Source organism: Myxine glutinosa, chromosome 11, assembly GCF_964187855.1.
Source record: "Myxine glutinosa chromosome 11, kmMyxGlut1.1, whole genome shotgun sequence".
Classification (NCBI taxonomy): Eukaryota; Metazoa; Chordata; class Myxini; order Myxiniformes; family Myxinidae; genus Myxine; species Myxine glutinosa.
Window position 1 is genome coordinate 85,156,360 of NC_136271.1, and position 23,943 is coordinate 85,180,302.

Consider the following 23,943-nt stretch of genomic DNA (forward strand, 5'->3'; position numbering starts at 1 on the left):
CTTTAACTTTGTGGCAAATTTTGAAACTTGGGGGTATTATCTTTGGCATGGGCGGGAGAGTCCCGAAGCCTTATCTGATCGGACGGCTGCCACGGGGTTTTTGTTCCTCGAACCCACAAACAAATAAACACATGCGGCAAGAAAAATCCACAATACAACAAATGAAATGCACAATAATAAATTTAATGAAATTAAGGCACGGAAATAAAATGAATGTTGAGGTCAAATAAATCCTACGGTGAGACGTCTCCACTCAGACACGAAAACACAAATGGGAAATATGAAATAAAAATAAACATATTAAGCCGGCCGGCACTCAGCTTTGCGTCTCAAAAGGCCTCGTGGAGCCAAGTTGTCGTTGGAAGTCCGTGAAGCCACCCATGCAGGAAATGCTCCAACAAATGGCGCCGACAACGCCAAGATGTAAGCAAGCAGCCAACCGGCCCTTCCTCGCTTCCACCGCCAAGCGGGACGCGGCTCTCTCCTCCCCCGAAAAGTACCAGTCAACAACAATCCCCCCTCCAACGCTGTAAAAGTTCCAAAGTTCCTACACGTTTCCTCACCATCGTACCCGAGACAACAGCGCCCACTTGAGACGAGAGCTAGAACCAGAGAGAGCGAGGGAGAGTGATGCATCCCCCTTTGTCCCTCGCTGACATCGCTCCCGACCAATCCTGATGTCCCATTACATCATCCCATGGCTCCTCAACCAATCACGAAGCTCGGGGTGTTGTTTCTGCACTACAATTCATCAAGGCGGAGTCTAGCCGCCTTCGGGAATGTTCGGATGACGGCGGTCGTGGGGCGGGGTTTACTTGTCCGATCGAATGTGCTGTGTTTTTGGTGGGCTTGACAGTGTTGTTGTTGCATTGGGGCCGATTGCATGGCTGGCCTAGTTTTTGTAAGAACATTCGGGAAAAATCACGGGGCCAATTACTCACTGGCGTTTATTAATCTTACGCCCTAAAACCTGACTTCACTGAGGTATTTAATCACTTACCCCCTCACACTCGCACACATAAACCCAATAAGCAATCATTCATTCAACCATGCAAGACCATGGCATATCTCTGGTTACACACATGTGTGATCCTCAACTAGGCAGCGGGGAGGTACTGTGCAACCAAGATGGTGGGGGCGCTTCAGGCTGTTGTGCCCGCAGTTCCAAAGAAAGTACTCGACTTGCGACTTCTTCACACTCTCCCCCTCCCCCTACAACTCTCGGTTCCTGACAGACAAACACAGCTCCTTAGCTGTATGTCCTGCCGGGGAGGGTCTCCGCACCAACCAGGCTCTCTCGGCCTCAGGCTCTCATAGCCTCTTCCGGGTTTCCCAACCAGACCTACCTCCGACGGGTCTCCATTTCCATACACCACTGACTGCCAGGGACAAATTACTTCGGGGGGAGTGCGGGGGGCAGTCACCGCTCCTCCAGAGCTTGATCCGTACCTGCGGACACACACACCTTCCCCACTCACAAAATCAAAAATGGCATTCCCTCCTCCACTGTCATTCAATTCTCAAACACTGCAGTGCAAAATATGTCAATCGTGTTCCTGCACTGCCATGGCCTGCGTAAATGTGATGTAATTCACATTCACACTTCCAAACATAACTCAACTCTTTTACACGACAAACATCAACACAAAACACTTTTTGTCACATGCAAACCAATCCACCCACCGACCATGTAATCACTCCCCCTCCAAATTACCATGTCCCAATTTATGTGCAACTACCAAACACTTGGGACAGTAAACATCAAGGCACCATACCTTCAGTGCCGGTCGTAGCAGGTTGGTCGGGTCTAAGAGCGTCATCCACCACTCCTAATGTCCCATTTTCCCATGGGGCCAATCAATTTCTCCCAAATTTTTCCTTTTGTCCGGCCATACTGGCAAGCATGTGGGTCCGCCTCCTCCGGTGACCTCTCCGATACCACTACACTTGGCTACGACAGCTCTGCCCCTTTACCCTGCTAGGGCTATCGGATATGTTCAACAGCCGAACCACCAACATGGCCCACGAGTGTCTACAAGGGTGCGACCCACCATCCATCCTTCGGTCCCCTTTGAGGACCACGGCTACACGAGCCCAAGCCGGCCAATGTGGTGAGCACCTGCTGCCAACTCTGCCATTCCCAAGGCCTCGGACCTGGGAGGCACGGCCTTAGTGCGTGGCATTCCCACAGCTACGTACCCTGCACCCTCCACGTCATCCACCAGTCCGACAAAATGCAGCCCCCCAGTGCCCAACCACATATGACCTCACCCAGGGTCTAGTTGACAGTTGTGTTCCACCAGGAGACTCAATCCCTGAAGACACTGGTCGCACACCTCGGCCACACATAACACCACATTGACCTCCAGACTGCCCAAAACTCTATCCCTACAACCCCACGTCCCAATATTGGAGCCGTCCCCACCAGAGCCAGTTGAAGGCTGTGTCCTGCTACTCTATCAATTTTGTCCCAGCCTCCAACACTCTGGTCAAATACACTCAGATTGATAATTGTGTCACTGGCCCCAGTGTCCACCACAGCTTAACAAAATTCTCCCTCAATTTTGCGTCAAACCCCATCGAAATGGGCTTTCTCCGCGTCACACGGTCCATGCTAAATTACACAATCCTGACTTCACTGAGGTATTTCATTACCTACCCCCACAAACGTAACAATATGTATCATGTTTAACCAGCAGTTCAACATGCTTGTCATTGAACAAGTAAACTTTTTATTCCATTTTTTCTATTGTTCTGATGTGCCATTATGTGTATCATGTTTAACAAGCAGGCTAACCACACTTTCAGTAAACTGAAATCACCAAAAGCTGTTAGGTTTATAAAGTTCACGCATGGCTTACGGACTTTCCTCTCCGGTCAGAGTCAATGTGTGGCCCTGAATGGAATTCTTTCATCTCCCCTTCCTGTTCAGGCTGGAGTTCCTCAAGGCAGTGTTCTGTGCTCTGTGCTTTTCTTGGTCTTCATTCATGATCTTTGGAAAATCCTCTCTATCTCTTTGCTGATGACTCCACTCTCTGCTGCTCCATATCTCAACCCTCAGATTGGCAGGCAGCAGCCTCTTCACTCTCTGCATACCTGGAAAAAAAATCACAAACTGCTCAAACATGTGGAACATGTCTTTCAATCCTGACAAATCTCACACTGTCACTATGTCTCTCTGAAAAGACCCTCTGGAAAACACTCCCAACTACTTTCTGAACAATCTTCTCGAAGAAGTTCTGTCACTCAAGCTTTTGGGTCTTACTATCTGCCATGATCTTTCCTGGGAAAACCATATTTCCAATCTGGCTTCCAAAGCCAGTCACCGACTGGACAGCCTCCATCATGCTAAGTTCTTTCTTGGCTCTACTGAGCTTCTCACCGCTTACAAAGCTTTCATCTGCACCTTGATGGAATGCTGCTCTCCCCTCTGGTCTGGTGCTCCTGCCGCACACCTGGCTTGGCTTCATGCTGTAGAAACCAAGGCTTTTAGAATCATTGGAATTTCCTGTGATGAAGCTGATTCTGAGGGCCTTTCACTCACTCAGAGCAGGCAGGTTGGTGGTCTTTCTGTCTTCTACGGACTCCTCTCCTTGCTCCCCCTGCTCTGTCTGTGCTCTGTCCCCCAAACATTCCTGCAGGACACACAATATCTGTCAGCAACGCTCTTCTGGTGAAACTGCCAAAATCAAAATTCTCTGCTCACCTTCACGTTTTCATTACTCTTTTCTCCCACCTCTGGAATAATTTCCCACACTCTTCAATCCCACTCCTCCCTCCAGGTCTTCAAAATAGCTGTTCACCATTATCTCTTATCTTCCCCCAGCCAAAACCTTGATCTTTTCTACCCACATGAATCCACCTCAAACCCACCTTTTTCAAATTCCATTTTCTTTCTTGAAATCCCCCTGTAGTGTCCATCGTGTTTTTCCCTTGTATCCCGCCCCAGCCCTCTACCTTGTACAGATCTCGCGATGTCCCTGTTCTCTGTTGTTGTGCTTCCCTCACTCTCCCCCTCTTATCTCCTGCTCCCTTTCTTATATGTTTCATGTGTGTTTTTTTGTGTGTTTTATGTGTTAGCTCTTACACACAAAAAAAGAAGTTAAGTTCTGTTCGTTGGATTATTATTAATAGCTATCAAGCAGTGTAGTAGTGCAACAGCATCCACTTTCTTGTTTAATAAATTTTTTTTTTTGAAGGCAAGCACTTTTGTTATCATTGCAGCAAAAGAAGGGGAGAGGTATCTTATCTAGGCTTAGCACTGGGGGTCCCTGGAATATGTTATTGGACACGGGGGCCGCAGTGGCAAAAAGGTTGAGAAACCCTGCCTTATACTACACATATTGTATTTACTCTGTATTCAGTTTTTTTATTGTAAAAAGTACATTTAATAACGTTTTTATGTTTCAACTAGAATGGCACTCTTCGACATCACGACGTCGACTGGTATGCCCCTTGCCCACATTATTACATCATTTTAATACTTGTATCAAGTTTGATTTAAATCCATTCAGCTGTGCCCAAGTTAGCACATTTTTACCTGACATGACCTCTGACTTTTGGCCTTTGACCTCGGGACCCCCAAAATTTAATCAGTTAATGTTTGCATCATTATACATATCTCTACCAAGTTAAAAAAAGCGTTACGCCTAGGTCCCCCGTCGGTGAAGTGATGAGTTGACAAAGTGGAAGACGCAAGGTGGCCATCTTGGATTTTGACGTGGCGACCCAATTTTCAATAGCATTCTTCCTTATGCCTAGATACACCCACACACCAGATTAGAAGTTGGTACTTCGCTTATTTTTCAAGATATTTCGCTCACAAGGTTCAGACTTACATGGAGGCGGCCATCTTGGATTTTGACGTGGCGACCCAATTTTCAATAGCGTTCTTCCTTATGCGTAGATACACCCACACACCAGATTAGAAGTTAGCAGTTCGTTTATTTTTCAAGATATTTCGCTCACAAGGTTCAGACATATATATGGTGGTGGCCATCTTGGATTTTGACGTGGCGATCCAATTTTCAATAGCGTTCTTCCTTATGTGTAGATACACCCACACACCAGATTATAAGTTGGTACTTCGCTTATTTTTCAAGATATTCCGCTCACAAGGTTCAGACATACATGGCATCAGACATACATGGCGGTGGCCATCTTGGATTTTGACGTGGGTTGCACCCACACACCAAATTAGAATTCGGTCCTTCGCTTACGCACGCACGCACGCACGCCCGAACGGACGCACGCACGCACGCACCGATGGACGCACGGACGGACGCACACACGGACAGAGGGGAAAACCATAGTCCCCCTTTCGCTCCGCGGTGCGACGGGGGACAATTAGATTCCTTTAGCCATTCTCAAGTTATAGACCTGTTACAGACTTTGAGCTTTAACCTTTGACCCTTTGAAACCAAAATCTAATCAGTTAATATTTACATCATTATACATACCTGTACCAAGTTTGAATTAGATCACTTCAGCTATTCTCGAGTTATATACCTATTACATTCTTTAACCTTTGACCCTTTGAAACCAAATTCTAATCATTTAATCTTTATGTCGTTATACATACCCGTACCAAATTTGAATTGGATCACTTCAGCCATTCTCAAGGTATAGACCTGTTACAGACTTTGACCTCTTGACCCCAAAATCTAATCAGTTCATCTTTACATCCTTCTACATAAGTGTACCAAATTTGGTCAGAAACCTATCACTGGTTCACAAGTTATTGTGGTAACAGTATTTTTTTTACCTAACATGACCTCTGACCTTTGCCCTTTTTCCTTGTGACCCCAAAATCTAATCATTTCTTCTTTATCTCATTTTACATACCTGTGCCAAGTTTGACTAAGATCCCTTTAGCCGTTCTCAAGTTATCATGGTAACGAAAACCTATCACGGATGGACGGACGGACAGCTGGACGGATGGACAGCTGGACGGACGGACAGCTGGACGGATGGACAGCTGGACGGACGGATGGCTGGATGGACGGCTGGACGGCTGGACGGCTGGACGGACGGATTGATGGACGGACGGACAGCTGGACGGACAAACTGAAAACATAATGCCATAAACATAAAAAAGGGATTTTATTTGTGTTTGGGAACCAATTAATCACTTTTTACATGTATTAAAAGGGGATTTATACAGACTTGGCATTTAATATGGAATATATATTTTTTCTTGACTTGGGTTTACTTTCTTAACTCAGTATATCAATCTGGTGAGTTGCTTTTACACTTTGGTGATTTATTTGTTAAAAGAACCATGTCACTGATTGTCTGTCGCAGCAAGAAGTCAACAACAGGATTATATCACAGGTGGCGTGGCAAAATGTACGGACAGGTGCATTTGATGATTGGCTTCACAGTCAGGTATACAAGGGTTGTTGCGTTCTGTATTAGTGGAAAACAACTGCTGCACGTCTCCAAAAGTTATTGCCGCTTCCTCTGGAGGTGGTCCGTCAACTCGACAATGCTGTTTGTCATGGAGTGGTGGCTTTACGAAATTACGGCATGAAACAGCGTGCTATTGCTCGGCAGTATGGCATCACTCAAGGTCAGGTGTCAAAGATCCTGAAACAAAATGCTCAGAGGGGTGTCCCTACTCCAATACCGAGGCCAGGACGTCCCCGCAGAACCACAAGGAGGGATGATCGCCAGCTGCACCGGTTAGTCCGCAATGGCCGTACCAAGTCAGCTAATCGGCTTCGGGCTTAGTGGCAGCAACTGACAAATGTGCCTGTATCCAGAAGGCTAGTCAACCAACGACTGGTTCAAGCAGGCTATCGTGCCAGGCGTCCCCTGAGAAAGCCACGCCTGACCAGACAACACTGCCAGCGCCGATTGCAGTGGGCCAGAGAGCACCGTCAATGGCAGCCAGGACACTGGAATCACGTGATCTTCAGTGATGAGTCTAGATTTCTGGTCTATCGTCAAGATGGCCACGTCCGAGTGCGCAGACAAGTGCATGAAGCCTACAACAAAGATTGTATAGTGCCAGGAGTCCAAGCTGGAGGTGGTGGGGTGACCGTTTGGGCTGCTTTTCATGCAGGGGGCAAAACTGACCTGGTTGTTCTGAATGGAAACCTGAACCAGTTCAAGTACAGGGCCATTCTGGAAGAAACATTGCTTCCATTTGCTCGTGCAGCCTTTCGAGGAAACTTTGTCTTCCAAGATGACAATGCACGGCCTCATCGTGCTCGCATGATCCAACACTTTCTTGCTGACCGTGGTGTAGAGCATATGGAGTGGCCTGCCATGTCCCCGGATGTGAATCTGATAGAGAACTTGTGGGCAGAATTAACGCGTCAAATCGACCACTTGGACCAGCAGCCGACCTCTGTGCGTGAATTGCAGCAGGCTATTGTCACTGCATGGCAAGCGATTCCTGTCCAAACCTTGGCAAATCTCGTGAACAGCATGCCTCAACGTGTACGTGCTCTCCTGAATGCTCGTGGGGGGTTACACGAAGTACTGAACTGTAATTTTACTGTCCGTAATCCCAGTCGTAATTTAGCTTTTGTTTTTGTTCAAAAAATTTTGGGCTAATGTGCAAAATAAAGAGATACTTCTGGAAAACGTGCAGAAGTTTAACACATTACTGTCCATGAATTGAGTTCGATATCAGTTTACATCACTTTCAAGGATCAATTTATTTGCTTTGAAATGTCAAATGTGGTTTTTGTTTCTTTTAAAGGTCACATTAACAAAATCTAGAATAATTTCAACATAATTCCAATTAACTTTTGGTTCTAAGTCATATTGAAAAGTAAGTTCACCCTCACAAAAAAAATTTCCATATTAAATGCCAAGTCTGTTGTTTCGGTCTTACGAACATCCAGCTTACAAACACAATTTCAAGAAGACGTGTTCTTAAACTGGGGGATTGCCTGTATTACCTTGCATTTTTATGCTGCCGCCAACGAAGTCGCCGGAGGCATTATGTTTTCAGGTTGTCCGTCCGGCTGTCTGTCCATCCGTGTTGTCCCATTTTTAATTAAGTTATCCTCCCTCCCGCTGTGCATAGCTAATAAATGCATACCTTAAGTATATTCACAGCAGCCCTGATATACTTACAGCCATGTTAATATTGCTTATGGTTGCGTTTCCTCATACAATATATAGAGTAGCATGGTTTGGTACATGTTGGAATGCTTGAGGCCTATTTCATATATTTTCTCCTGCAAAGTTTTAAAATTTTGAATTTTAAATTTTTACCCTCATTTTAGTCTGCATAGGTCAACATGTTGTACTTATTGGACTGGTTGTTGTTGCTTTTTTATTCTTTGGACAAGAGACAAGAATGTAATGTTGAATATTTATTGCTTGATGACTGTTTTGTGCACCCAGAGCGAAGATGATCTATATCGATTATGAAGGTCGATCAGACGGGGAATCTATCAAGAAACTTATTGGCCAGATGAAGCCTCGGCAGGTAAGATTGCAACAAAATAAATTTGAAAATGAGGATATGTCTAATTGGCCACGGAAGCCTTATTGCAGTTGCACCAATTCACATTTATTTTAAACTCGCAAAAGTACCCGGTGTTGCAGGGCAATGTGGAGTTGCATCGTGGCGGGAATATTAAGAGGGGAAGGGGGGGGGGGGGAGGAGGGTAGCATTGTGAGGGATAGGGAAGGGAGAGGAGGATGAGAGGGAAGGGACGGGAGGAGTAGGGGAAGGTAGGGGGAAAGGAGGGAAGGGTGGGGATTGGGGAGGTAAAGGGGAGAGGGGGAGGAAGAGGAGAGAGGGGGGGGGGGGGGGGAGAAGAGAGAGACGAGGGGACAGAGAGGGGTGGCCCTTCTTTACACCGTTCACTCACACGGAACATCTCACGGCCTGCTTTGCACTGTTCCCTCACATGGAAAATCTCACGGCCTTCTTTGCACTGCTCACTCACATGGAACATCTCACGACCTTCTTTGCACTGCTCACTCACATGGAACATCTCACGGCCCTCCTTACACCGTTCACTCACACGGAACATCTCGCGGCCTTTTTTGCACTGCTCACTCACACGGAACATCTCACGGCCCTCCTTACACCATTCACTCACACGGAACATCTCATGGCCCTCCTTACGTTGTTCACTCACACGGAACAGCACACCACTCACACACACCACTCAGTCACACGATTCACTCCACAGTTTTCCATGATCACTCCCTCATACAACGTTATTTTAGTAAGAAAAGAACAAATTAATAAGTTTGGACCATGTCCGGACAGCTATTTTCATTTGTAAAAAGAGAAACTGCATAAAAACATTTTATTCACTCAATATTTTTTGGCCCAGTCAGAATCTGGGGTCGGTAGCAAAAGGGCAGGCCAGGATCAAATACCACTATAAGCCGCCATTGACACATACACACACACACACACACACACACACACACACACACATATACAAACACATGCACACAATCTCCCATATGAGTGCTTGTTAGTGGATCAAGGCACCGCAGCCTGTTTGAAGTGCCGTTGCCGTAAAGCTTAAGCACACATCTAAAATTCATCAACATGACAACGCCAAATCACCAAAGGTTTACATTTAAAAGAGGCCTTTGTTCATCCATTGGTGTGCTTTCTATTTTTTAAGCTTTAAAGTTTAAAGGAAGGAAATAATATAAATAGACTATAGGCATAGCAGGAGGATGGACACATTCTTTTAATTTCTATCTTTAATTTGATTTATCTTGCCTTCCTTAGTCCGAGATTTGCCCATCGAGTACACTGGCACGAATGCAGAAGCCTTGCCATCGATCCTTCTGGTTATTTTCATTGTACTCAATTCCTGCTGGTTAATTACTTTTGTTTTACTCAATAAAGTTACAATTTGACCACATTCCTTAATATTTTCTTCACTCAATATAATTGCTGAAACAGTAGAAAAACTTTAGGTTTAATGCTTGACAGCCATTTTGGTAAGGCTTTTTGGGTTTTTTATGAGCATCCCGTTAATCATCTTCAAAAAGGGGTTTTTAACATATCCAAACACCCAGTTTTCATTCATGTAATCCCTTGGAAGTCGAGAAGTGCGCCTGCAAAGTTTGGGGCCACTAGGTTTCATGGTGTATGAGTTATAGAGGAGTCCAACACACACACATTGCCTTTTATTATTATTATAGATAATATAATTGGGCAACATAGTCGACAACAATGTAAGCACACTTGTTATCTATCTATAATTCCAGTAATCTCTGTACGTTTGTTTGTCTGTGACCGCTGTTTCTCGACAACCACGGGTCCGATATACTTTTAACTTGCCAGGTATATTGCTGGGGACCCGAGGATGTGCCTTTTCAAGGTTTCATATTAATCGGACAATTACTTACCGAGCTATGTCCAAAAAACGATTCAACCAATCAGAGAGCAGCGAACTATCGCGTGTGCCGAACGTGGCGGACACACTCTGCCTCGGATGGCACATTTGAGAGCGTATTCATTTATTTCACGTTTGCAAACTATGTTGGCGCTATGTTGGCGTTAAACGATGTTTTAAAACTAATAAAAACGAATTTGCGATTCATTCGCTTTCCTGCGCGTTTGTGCACGCGATGGCGATTTCTTTACCAAACTCCGGAAGCCGTTCGCTTTGGACCAAACCATTTCATGTAAATAGAGGGGGGGGGGGGGGATATAATTTTAGATATAGATATAGTACGGGCAATGCCCTAGTAGGACAAATGTGAGGAAGCATTGGAACAAACATTTATGCACCTGTACATGTGCATGTATGCACACATTTTTCTTCTCCCTCTGGTAGTGCCAAACTGTTTCTTTTTGTCGTTTATAATGTTCCAGGAGCTTTGGCCAGATGTATAAAGACATAAAGGATTCACATTTGGGGTAAGAATTACCCTTTTATTGAGATGAGCAGTCAACATTAAACTTGTTTCCTCCCATATTTTGACATGTACACTGTTTTCTTCCTGGATAAACATTGTAAGCATATTAGCAAGTCTCTTCCTGGAAAGCAAACCCAACCGAAGGCAATCTCAGAACACTCCACAAAGCCCGCAACAAGTGTTTGTCCACTCTCAGCATACTGTAGCCAGAAAACAACATTTATCCAACCTCACAATTGAACTTTCAAACTTGTCACCCTCATCTAAAACCCGGTGGCACATTGTTAAGTCCGACTCTGGTGTATGCTTCCCCCTTCATTCCTTCCCTCACTTCAAATTGCATCACAGCCGTCTCCGCTCATGAGAAGGCCGAATGCCTCAATTCTGTGTTTGCTTCCAAATCTGTTGTCCCTAACCCCTCGCTCACTGTGCCCATCCTACCCAGTCACTCCCAACTGCTGCTGGACTCTGTTTTTTGCACCTGAGAATGTGGAGAAGTTTTTAGCAACCCTCGAGTCTGACTTTGCTACTAGACCAGACGGCATCAGCTCACAAGTCCAAAAAACTTGCTCTGCTGCTCTTGGACATGCTGCTTCTACTCTCCCAAAAATGGATGGAGGCCCTCAACATCAGGCCTGAGATCAGGGCCATCTCTCTCAACATGTCTCGAGCTTTCGATAGTCTGGCATCCTTCCTTGCTCTCCAAACTCTGCCTATGGCATCCAAAGCTGACTCCACACATGGATTACTGACTTCCTCTACTCTCTTAGCCAGCATGGGGATCTCAATGGAATCCTTTCATCTCCTCTCCCTGTCAAGGCTGCAGTGTCCCAAGATAGTGTTCTGGGCCCAGTCGTATTTCTGATCTTCTCTGACTCTCTTTGCTGATGACTACATCCTTCATTTCTCTGACAGACAGGCAACAACTGCTCAATCACTTGGAAAATGTCTTTCAATCCCGATATAGTAGGGTCCCTTAATCCTCAAGTATAACTGCACTTTTGTTTCAAGTGTTTCAAGGTTTTGAGTGGAGTTGCCTTGGGTCATAACATTTCTAATTCCGCCGGGAGACAAGCTCAGTTCTCACCCGTTTCTAAGATGGCAGCCAAATCCAACATGACACCTCATCGTAGCTGCTCGGGTGTGGGAAAATAACTGCAGGGCTGCCTGAAACTTCATGCCAGAGTTGACAGAGACCTTGCTGGCACTCACTGAAGATCCAGTCTTTTACCCCGGGTCAGAGCACATGAAGCATCTTGAGCGTTTCACTGTCCTCGTGTTCATTAAGACCTGTGGTGCTGTTTCCATCAATGAAGCGCACTGAGTGTTATTCACCCATGATCTCAAAACCCTTCAATCCATTCCTCCTACCCATGCATCTCTTTTTGAACACATTAAGAGGTGCATCGTGCAGGCATGCTTCTTTTGGAAGCAAGCCATTGAATGCCAGCAGCATATCCATGACTTCTCCAAATGGGGCTGGGAATTTGATGAGAAGAAAAAGCAATGGACACCTTTGGTATTAGGATTTAGACCGATATTAGGCAAATACCGACCTTGACCTTGACCTTGACCTTGACCTATAATTGCCAGAATGACATTAGGACTGAACCCCTCAGCCAGAGCCTCCTCTGGGTATGTGGGTGGCCCTCTGCAAACCTCAAGTGGTGGGTCCCCTGCAAAACTCACGTGGGGGCCCTTTCTATTGGAGGGCTAATAATATGGTGACAGATCTTCAGGCGAAGAATGGATTCATACCTCGGTTCCAGAGGGGGTTAGCGAAGTATTAGAATGACCAGTTCTGTCTGTCTCTTCATGTATCAGTCTTTCCACACCATCATGGGTAATTAATGTATTGTCATATGTCGGCTATGCCTGTACCGATTTTAACCAGACTTGATAGAATAGTAGTGTGGGTCAACCAGAGTGTGATATATGGTCAACAATGAACCAAGTTAAATGTCAAGGTCATCAAAGGGTGAAAATCACATTTCTAACAATAACTCTGGAATGAATCATCAGAGAAAGAAGTGGGTTTTTGCATTAAAGCCCATCAAATCTATGAATTAAGGCACATCAAATCAAATCTGACTTAGGAATTGACTGTCGGGTTCCATTGGGATAAAAAAAAATTTGACTTTAAAAATCACAATGACCAAAAATGCAAACATTTTTTAAAATCTTGATATCTCAGAAATTGAGCTGCAGAAATCCTTCAAAATTAGTTTGTGGAACCCTCTTAAAAACCCCAATCAATCGCTAAAATAAAATGATGAGAGGATAAATTCCGACAGGAAAAATGACGTCATTTATTCGAATTTCACCATGGAAAGAGCAAATGCAGATCTGATTATTTCTGAATATATCTATACGCACATAGCTCTGTCAATAGTGACCTGTTTTGGCGATCACCAACACACTGGGCACAGATGTAGTACAGCCTGAACAGACAAAATGACGAATTCCTGCAAATAAAGGTCAAAGGCAACACCTCGAGAACAGAACAAAGTGAATGTCACATCATTCCAAAAAGTGCTCAAAAATATTATTATTTTGAAGTATTACGTGATGGAATTGGTGTATTATGGATATAAATTCTTCAGATATTCACTGAGGGGATGCGGAGAAGAGCATCAAACATGTATGAGTCATGAAGTCAAAATATAATGTCTCACACACACACACACACACAACAATCATTGATATTTTACAATTTTACCCTTCTACTTTTCCTGGATGCAAAGTCGTAAATTACTTACTTACTTACTGCGTCGAGCTTGCTCGGCATTCCATGACACGTTTCTTCCATTCATCTCTGTCACTCATGGCATTAGGTAGTTCGTTAACCAGACACCCAGTATCATTTGTAAGCTGATCGTAAATAATGTCGTAAGTCGTAAATAATGTCATCATACTTCAGTCTTTGTCCTAAGTCCTTCTCGATTGAGATGATGGCCAAGTGTGACAGTCTGTCCTGTGACATTGCAGAGCGTAAATAGCTCTTTGTGAGCTTCAACTTTGAGAAAGAGCGTTCTGCAGATGCAGCAGTTACCGGCATCGTCAGTAAAACCCTCAGAGCCACGTGTACATTTGGATAAGTGTCCATGAGGGAGTTTTTCGTTATATAGTTCAGTGTTTCAAGTGGAGAACATCTTTCCGGCATTGAGTTGCGCAGAAGCTCGAGTTCTTCCAGTAGCTCAATGGGTTTCAAATCGCTTGAATTGCAATCAGTTCATAAGATATTGTTATAGATCGCGGTTAGATGTTATAGACCGAGCGGTGGTGTAAGACCGCGACCTAACAAAACTCACCCGATTCACCCAGACTTTGGCCGTATCGCACCCCAGCTGCTCAATGAGGGAAAAGACGAAAACGACGCAATGCAAAGAGGAAAACGAAGGCAAAGAAGTTGGAAATACTACTAAATTTATTTACTATTTACACACATAAGCAAGAAGAAAGCAGGCACGTTTATTTACAGGCACATGAGACGCAGGTGACACAGTGAAAATGATTAGCTTATGCAGACTTGACTTAACTACCCAGGACAGCACAAACAAAGACACTGACTCACTCGGGGAATGCCAGGAATGGCAGAAGGTGGACGGCTGGAGGTGCACGCTTGGTGGAGCCAACACGGAGCTTGGTGGAGCCAACACGGAGCTTGGTGGAGCTGAACGCTTGGTGGAGCTGAACGCTTGGTGGAGCCAACGCGGAGCTTGGGGGATTGGTGTGACGGGTTCTCTCTCCTTCCTTCCCACCCAGTCCAACAACTTCCTCTCTTGCTTCAGGACTCTTTCTCTCTCTTTCTTGGTCCCTCACTCTTTACCACCGACTCCTCACCGCAACCAACGCAACCACTTGACCACCACCTCTACTGACTGACTCCTCACCACTCTGCACTTGACGACCGACTCCCAACCAACTCAGACCAACTCAAAGTCCAACTCCAGGCCTTTCTGTCTTCTGCTCAGTGCTCTCCTCTGTAAAAACGCATCTCTCCTGGCCACACCCCTGCCTTGGGTTATATAGGACCCCGCCCCTCAACCTTTGCGAACCTCCCCGGCCGCTCTTCCTCCGCCCTCTGTAGCCAAACCCCTGGCTCATGGTTGGTCGAGCGGGGCTGGTTCACTCCTCCCCTCTCTGACGAGGTGGGGAAACGCCTTCCTTCCCCCAACCCTGCCTCGTGGTCAATGGCGGCAATTGGATCGGAGGTAATATGGGCAATCGAGGGCTCAGCGGTGACGAGAGGGGATGTAATATGGCAATCGAGGGTCGGCAATCACGAAAGGGGGGATGTGAAGGAAATGGGGATTTTTGGGGATGGGAATGGAAGGGGATCTATTCTCTTTCACTGGTGCAATGGAGTATTTCAATTAATGGGAGACACAGCCTTATCTTAAAACACAGAATAAGATATAACTATCGAACATGAATATCCTATGATTGGCTGACGTGTATGCTTGTGGACTATGGGACGCCCTTTTGATCTTACACAGCTCCGGAGGCAGGAGGCACAGCACAACAACAATAATAATAATCATACAGCACACAATAAAAAAAAAATATATGCAGTCCTCATATCCACAACACTGCACTCTCCTCCTCTTAGGCACGTCCCGGGCCTACAACTTTTAGCTTTAGCGTGACACGTAGGTGTAGTTCCCTCTATTTTTAACCTGACCCTGAGTGCGACAGTTTAAACATAAATAAATGTGTCCCGCTGCTCCATTGCACCCTGCCTAACAGACTTTCGCCCACAGTTAACCGAATTGCGGAATGGTCTTCAAACTATACACTGACGGTGGGGAGCATTATTTACAATGACTCTGCTTTTATTTACAAAACTAACCCAGGACCTGTAATTGTTCTTTCTGGGGGGAGGACAGTCTGCTCTGCATCAATGCACCACTAAAGCACCCAAAAACGCACCAATACACACCCAAGCACCAATCGGTGCAGTCCCCATTGTTCAATGAATAAAATAAAACCAACAAACCCAACCCTGCAGGTGTCTCTTGCTCTTCGGCTCCCTCTGCTGGTTATCATTATTTCTTCCAGTTGTCATTTTCATTTGCTTTGCTTACTGGCGGCCTATTTGCAATAAAGCTTGCCCAAACGTGTCCATTTTATTTATTTTTATTTATGGCCCACAGGGCCGACTACGTGTGGTTCACCTGTGGGGCATCGGTGCCCTGTGGCCAAGGTCCGCCAGCAAGATTTCGGGCCCTCATGGCCGGTTCCAGCAGAGGGGCCTTGCCCCAACCCATGGGGTCCATAAGTGGTGCTCGGCCACTGACATGTGGTCCATAATGTGGTGCATCGATGCAGACAGCTGGTTCTGGGAATTTCGGGCGCACAATGGCCGACCCACGCACGCTCCCCCCGGCGCCCAACGGCGCTCAGGTCCTCATGTGGGAGACAAAAGGGGGGACAAGACAGATGAGCGAGGGGTAAGGTCTCAAGGGTACACATCAAAAAGGCAATGCAAGGCGAAATGCGTACGGAGGGCGAAGTGAGAAAGCTCGTCCCTACCGTACGTCACCCCCCTGTTACCTAGCCCACCCTTGCCCTTACCCCATATGTACAAAACCTACACATTACCAATTCGTCACTACTGTCACGTCCTCCCCATATTTCCCCTATACCAAATTCGTCACCACAATCCCTCTACTTCAAAAATTTGCCATCATCAATTCATCGTCAATCCTCATAAGGAGGCAGAGATGGAACATCAAAGCACAATGTCACACCCACGTCATGATGCGTCTCACATTCCAAACATTTGCACAATAAAAAATAATAAAACATGGCATGGTGTGGAGTTACCTGTCACCTCCGGTGAGTGGGTGCAGATGGTGCGAGGAGATCCTTCATCCTAACTATCCTCTAAATGACTTTAACACACTTTACACTACCTGGGGTCTTTCTCCGGCCAAACCATTGGCCCTCTTACACTATGGGTTCTAAAAACCAATTCCCATTGGCCAAACTGTGGTGCTTTTCAATTTGGGGTCTCACTCCCCCGATTCATCTCCCGGTGCCCTCGCACAATTTCTGGGCCGCGACGTGTAGCTCTCCCAACAGGTCTACCCACCTGCACACCTCCACCACTGTAGTTGCCACCCGAGCTTACCTAGCTCCTCACCCTAACCTATCTAACTGGGGGCAGCCCCTCTCCTGGCTCTGTCACCCCATGGTGCCCTCTGGCACTGGGCTACCCGGGTCCGTCCTCCGGATCCTCGGGCCCCACCCACAACAACTACTACCGGCTCCCAGAGCCCACCTGCGGCCTCACCTGGCCGACATCCTCACAGTGGTGGAGTGCTCAAACAACTACACACACTAACAGGCTACACGCCCAGCCATTTCCACAACACTAATGCACCCATCCACAGACCATTCTTTCACCCGCACCACAGATGCCAATATCCAACCACAATTTACCTGTACCCTCTACCTAACACTTACACTACCCGCCCCGGGTATCCGTGATGGGGGTCCACTCTTCCCCCATTCACACCTTCGCACCATCCACTCCACTCCACAATTTCCACCATACTCACTCCACGACCATCCATTCCAATACTCCATACCATTTATTCCATACACCTGTCTTTCATTCACCTGTCGTTGCACACCTGTGCAATCTCACCTGGTGCCACCTGCACCCTCCTCCTCTTTCTGGACCAGTTGGTCAACGCAACACACATCACCATCACTCACTCATACACTGCTCCACACACCTGTTCAGTTGCACACCTGTGCAATCACACCTGTTCCATTCTCACCTGTTCAATCCTCACACACACGGCATCATCTCAGCTAACTTCTCCCCTCTGAAACTTGCGCTTCCCAGTCGTCCCTTTAAACTATTGCGCTCCCACGTCATTATCATCCATACTAATCTACCTGCGTCCCCACTACAGGTATCAGTCACTAACTAAACTTAACGTTACCTAATGTCAATCTTCGCTAGATCCCTACACACCATATCCTAACCCACCCGGGCTAGTTTTCACTGCCATACACCCCATAATCTATAGCTCCTTTGCCCCACGTCTGTGAGGGATGGTGGATTTGCCATCCCACCACATCGGGGGTCTCTCACTATCAATTTTGTACACCTAAATTCCAACCAATCAAAAATTTGCCAATCACTAATCATCTGCCAATCATTACTGCCAATCCTTTGCCAATCATCAAATTTTGTTTTTCTCTAATTTTGGGTCCAAAACACTATCACTATCACGATCACCATCATCACAGTCCGCTATATCCTAGCCTCGGTGCGTCATGACATCATTAAACTCGGCTTCGTAAAGCCGAGCAATGAATTCGGGTGGTTTGGTTGCCTGCAGGTTGAATCCGTCCGGCTTTCGGTTCAAGGGAGGTGGTTTGGTTGGACCGAGATTCCACGCACCATCTCGGCGCGGCACCTTGCGGTCCCGGGCCCGATGGCTCCATCTCCCCCGGTCGGAACCCCGTCCCCACGAGGGGGCACCGTTCCGCTTCCTCCCACTCGCCCTCGAACCGGACCGGTCGCCTCGCCCGACAAAGCCCGGACTCGACCGTGCGGGGCGGGGCCAAGCCCGAATCGGCAACGACGCTTCGAAGAGAAGCGACGCAGCATCGACCCGCGCCGGGCCTCGCACCCAACAAAGCACCCCCCCTCGCACCGAGCGCTCGCATCGGCTATCCGTCGCCCTAACCACTACCCTGGTTACCGTCGACGCTTTACTTGCATGCTTACAAGCATACGCTACCCCTTTCACCCTCACAAAACCTGGCGTTCCAACGCCGTCCGTACATTCCACCAACGCTCTCTCTGTTACACACCACACCTCTTGCGCACACTTCGGTCCACACCTCTCCTCCGTTACGTCCTCCGTAACACTCACCATGGGCGTGCACTCCGTATTGCTCTCACTCCCTGTGTCACACCCCGTACACACCGACGTGCATTCTCGCTCGCACTCGGTTTCACTCCCACACTTTATAACACACCCACTCGCCGACGCACACTTTTTCCTCCCACGCGTGCCATTTCCACTCACTCGGGACCCTTCACCAACGCCCGGGTGCTTCCTCGATCCCAAGCGCGCGAAAATTATTTTGTCGCTAAACATCCTCTTACAAAATCTCCCCGCACAATACACAACAGCACGACTCACCTGGGGGATCCTTTTCTCCACGCGAACCTGCAAACTTCCATTCGGGTTAAGCACAGCATCGTGATGTGAGCAGGGACTTTGTACATAATCCATTTCTCCCTGCAATTCCCGGGCTACCTCCGTCATCTCTTCAATTTTAATTATTCCCGCTACTGCTTTTTCTTTTTTAACCTCGGCGACCGTTGGCTTTAATAAAACACCCTCCTCTACCCCAGCGGTCGCCGGCTTTTCCCAACACCGTGTCGCGATTTCTACCCGCGTCATTGTACCCGTGCTTTCCTCCGCTTCGCTCAACCAGCGCTTTTCGACCCGCGTTACTTCCTTGTGCACCCCTGGGACCCTTTCGCCCAACTTGCGGTCTCTGTCCCTCTGCTCCCTTGCCTCTGATATCCGTTTTTCCACTTCACACCTGGATTCCTCCCTCAATTTTTTTAGATCACACCCGGATTCGTCTGACATGGCATCCCTCTTCCAATTATACATTGACTCTTCCATAGAGGCCCTCATTTGTGCCATAAATTGCTCCATGAGGGCCTGCATTTGGGCCATCCCTCCCACTTGTGCAGCGGGTGCGGCCGCCGTAGCAATGTGCGAGGCGCCATTTTGTGCGTCTGATACTCCCTCAACCACACCTTCTTTCCTCTCCTCCACCATTTTTTTTCCTAAGTCCTGGGTCGATTCTACCCCGTCTATCTCTCCCACCGGCATCCCGTCGCCTTGAACAGCCATGGCGCGATTTCAAAATTCGGGTTTTGCTTAAAAAAAACAAAGTTCGGCAGCTCGTAATTTTGACCAAAATTTTTTTCTAGATGTTTTAAAAATTTGGTTCGGGCCCCGAATCTCACTCCCAGACACCAATTGTTATAGATCGCGGTTAGATGTTATAGACCGAGCGGTGGTGTAAGACCGCGACCTAACAAAACTCACCCGATTCACCCAGACTTTGGCCGTATCGCACCCCAGCTGCTCAATGAGGGAAAAGACGAAAACGACGCAATGCAAAGAGGAAAACGAAGGCAAAGAAGTTGGAAATACTACTAAATTTATTTACTATTTACACACATAAGCAAGAAGAAAGCAGGCACGTTTATTTACAGGCACATGAGACGCAGGTGACACAGTGAAAATGATTAGCTTATGCAGACTTGACTTAACTACCCAGGACAGCACAAACAAAGACACTGACTCACTCGGGGAATGCCAGGAATGGCAGAAGGTGGACGGCTGGAGGTGCACGCTTGGTGGAGCCAACACGGAGCTTGGTGGAGCCAACACGGAGCTTGGTGGAGCTGAACGCTTGGTGGAGCTGAACGCTTGGTGGAGCCAACGCGGAGCTTGGGGGATTGGTGTGACGGGTTCTCTCTCCTTCCTTCCCACCCAGTCCAACAACTTCCTCTCTTGCTTCAGGACTCTTTCTCTCTCTTTCTTGGTCCCTCACTCTTTACCACCGACTCCTCACCGCAACCAACGCAACCACTTGACCACCACCTCTACTGACTGACTCCTCACCACTCTGCACTTGACGACCGACTCCCAACCAACTCAGACCAACTCAAAGTCCAACTCCAGGCCTTTCTGTCTTCTGCTCAGTGCTCTCCTCTGTAAAAACGCATCTCTCCTGGCCACACCCCTGCCTTGGGTTATATAGGCCCCCGCCCCTCAACCTTTGCGAACCTCCCCGGCCGCTCTTCCTCCGCCCTCTGTAGCCAAACCCCTGGCTCATGGTTGGTCGAGCGGGGCTGGTTCACTCCTCCCCTCTCTGACGAGGTGGGGAAACGCCTTCCTTCCCCCAACCCTGCCTCGTGGTCAATGGCGGCAATTGGATCGGAGGTAATATGGGCAATCGAGGGCTCAGCGGTGACGAGAGGGGATGTAATATGGCAATCGAGGGTCGGCAATCACGAAAGGGGGGATGTGAAGGAAATGGGGATTTTTGGGGATGGGAATGGAAGGGGATCTATTCTCTTTCACTGGTGCAATGGAGTATTTCAATTAATGGGAGACACAGCCTTATCTTAAAACACAGAATAAGATATAACTATCGAACATGAATATCCTATGATTGGCTGACGTGTATGCTTGTGGACTATGGGACGCCCTTTTGATCTTACACAGCTCCGGAGGCAGGAGGCACAGCACAACAACAATAATAATAATCATACAGCACACAATAAAAAAAAAATATATGCAGTCCTCATATCCACAACAATATGTTGGTCGGTCCAACTTTTTCGAAGATCATTGTCACTTAACGCTTTCGTGGCTGCGATGTTCAATAGAAAGTTGAATGGCTGTCTGTCGGATCCAGCGCACCTGCTCAAATCTACTGTCCAGTGCAGTCAGACAAACATCAATAACCGTGTAGAAAAATTCAACTTTGATCTTTGTCTGTGGGTCTGAAACTGGTTCATCTGCAGATTCGTAAGAAAAGTGCCTGGATTCGTAAGAAAATTGAGCATGACACGCCTGGATTAGGTCTAATGCAACATCCATCTGCATGTCCTTTGACAGCAATACCTGGCTGACTCAGTTGATCTGGACAGGTATTTCGTACCAGATGATCAGACATATGAGGAATCTGAAAGTCCCCATTTCCTTCACGAGGCCCATTGCCTCGCTGTAACATTTAGCATCCTTTCCTTTAGCAGTGTCAGCCAAACTCAGTGGAGCAGCCTAGCTCATGCGAGCCTAATGCCGAGTACGTTAAGAAAGAAGATAACGCTGACACGTCATAAAGGTACTTCCGCAAGATGGAGGAAATGACGTAAAATCGAGTAAATAATTCATAGTAAATTTCATTCGATTTACTTTGAGGTCCTTGGAAAGATATTTAACAAGTAATAAAAACTTTTTTTTTAAATTAAAAAGGATGCAGGGATGTTACTGGAAAAAGTATGGAAACAAGAAGAAATGATCGATTACACTTGGAAAAAAATCAATATCTGTTTAAACATAAATATACAGGTTTCTATTTTAAAAGTCCGTCTATGTTTCTGAATTGGATGAAGAAGAAGTTTAATGTGTGGCAGCAGGAACCATTTAAGATTTTAGAATAAAGCGTGACGGACACGGACGGAGCACATAAACAACAACAACAACAACTCCACGAAAGGTCCGGTTTTCACGTGGTTCACTGCATCCTCATTGAGAATTGAGATTTACAGATAGATTTACCATGTGGTTGTGAAGTGCAACATGATGTATTTGATTAAATCCATCAGTGAAGCGATTGGGAGCCGGTGGGCACGCAGGATAGTGTTATTGGAAACGTCTATTTTGCACTACTGGACTTTAAAGAAAGCTGTTGTGGGAGGCCCCTAGTTGTGGGTGTCCCCCAGCGGCTGCGGGCTCCACGGGTGCCTAACGGAGGCTCTGTCCTCACCCATGAAACCCCCCTATTCAGACGTTTTGTTTGTGATTCTACTACTTTTTGTACACGAGTTATGATGAGGCCTTTGCCACGTAGCAGCCATATTGGATAGGGTGACAATTGAGCTTGTCTCCCAGCAGAATTTGAAATCATATCACCTTAGGTAACTCCAGTCTAAGCCTTGAAACTTTAGATAAATGTGCACGATTTTTTGATTCAGGGCCCCTACTTATCCACTTACAAGGCCTTCATCCACAGCTTGTTGTTGCAAGGTTTGTTGTAAGGTGTAAGGTTTAACTCTTTTTAAGCCTTGCCTTATTGAATAGGGGAAGTCTTATTGTAAGGTTTGTTTCTACAATTAATGACCCCCGTTTTTATGTTGCCACAGGGTTTCTTAGACCCCTAGGAGTATTCAACCAGAATTTACGTTTGTTTGTTTTTTTTCATTCCTTTTTTTCTGCCAATGTCCAAGCTGTATCTTTGATCCGGCTGGGACTTTCACAATAAAACTTTGCATCAATACTGAAATAATAAGTTTGTGGGGTTGTTGTAATTTATTTGACTTTGACATAATTTTAAGGTCATGTTCAAATTCCAGACATTTTAACATTTACCACCATAACTCGACTAAGGTTTGTCCGATCAGAACAAAATTGCCCTCCCAAGATATCCTAGACCAGGGGTGGCTAACCAGTCCAGCATAAAGAGCCAAAAAAAACCCTCACACCATTGCAAAGAGCCGCACAACACCTGCATGCTCACACTACAACAGCAACTTATAGGCCTAATGACATAATTCATAATTATATGTATTATGGTTATGTCATAATTATCATAATACAAAGCTTAACAGTTTTCATAGGTCGTTTATTACCTCAGTGGGACACCTGGCAGTCTTTGTTTTCCACAATCATTTTCAGGTCTGGCTTGTACTCAGTTGTGGCCACTCGGAGCAACTGTTTCACATGTGTGTCCGTAAGAACAGAGCGATGTCTTGACTTCACTTGTTTCAGTGTAGAAAAAACTGATTCACAGACGTAAGTTGATCCAAACATTGACATTAGCTTGAGTGCAGCCTGTTTGACACTGAGGTATCTGTCTGTGGGCACAATTTTCCAAAACTCTGTGCCTGTGGTTCCTTCTCTCAAGACACATTTAAGTCTGTCATCCTCAAAGTTCAATCAATCCCAACTGGGATGCTGCTTCAACCGCCACTAAGGGGGCTTTTAAACAATCCGATTCAGCAGTGAAAGGGTTGATGAAGAATGTGATCTGTGGCCGTTGTTTCTTCAGGTTGCAGAATCTGTCCTCAAAACTCTGCTGCAGATTTTCAACCAGTGTTGCATAGCGTGCAATGCTCCTTTTTGTGACCTCAGCTGCTTCTCCATTTGCCTTCAACAAGGAGGGAAAATGTGTGAGCTCTCCCTTTTGAAGATGGGCCTGGAAGAGCTTCAGTTTGTTCACAAATGTGAAAACACTTTGTACCAGGTCAGGCAGCATTTTTAACTTCCTTTGCAGATCTAGATTCAGTTTGTT

The 23,943-nt window shown here is 46.4% G+C and overlaps 1 protein-coding gene across 4 annotated transcripts in view; it reads left to right on the forward strand.

Moving 5' to 3' along the window:
* CPSF2 (cleavage and polyadenylation specific factor 2) overlaps positions 1-23,943 on the forward strand; it is a gene marked incomplete at its 3' end in the record, with an annotated part of 109,573 nt that overhangs the window by 80,932 nt on the left and 4,698 nt on the right. For all 4 annotated transcript variants that reach the window (XM_078786838.1, XM_078786837.1, XM_078786836.1 and 1 more), the window contains 1 exon segment: positions 8,365-8,449. In XM_078786838.1, the coding sequence (XP_078642964.1) occupies positions 8,365-8,449 (85 nt within the window).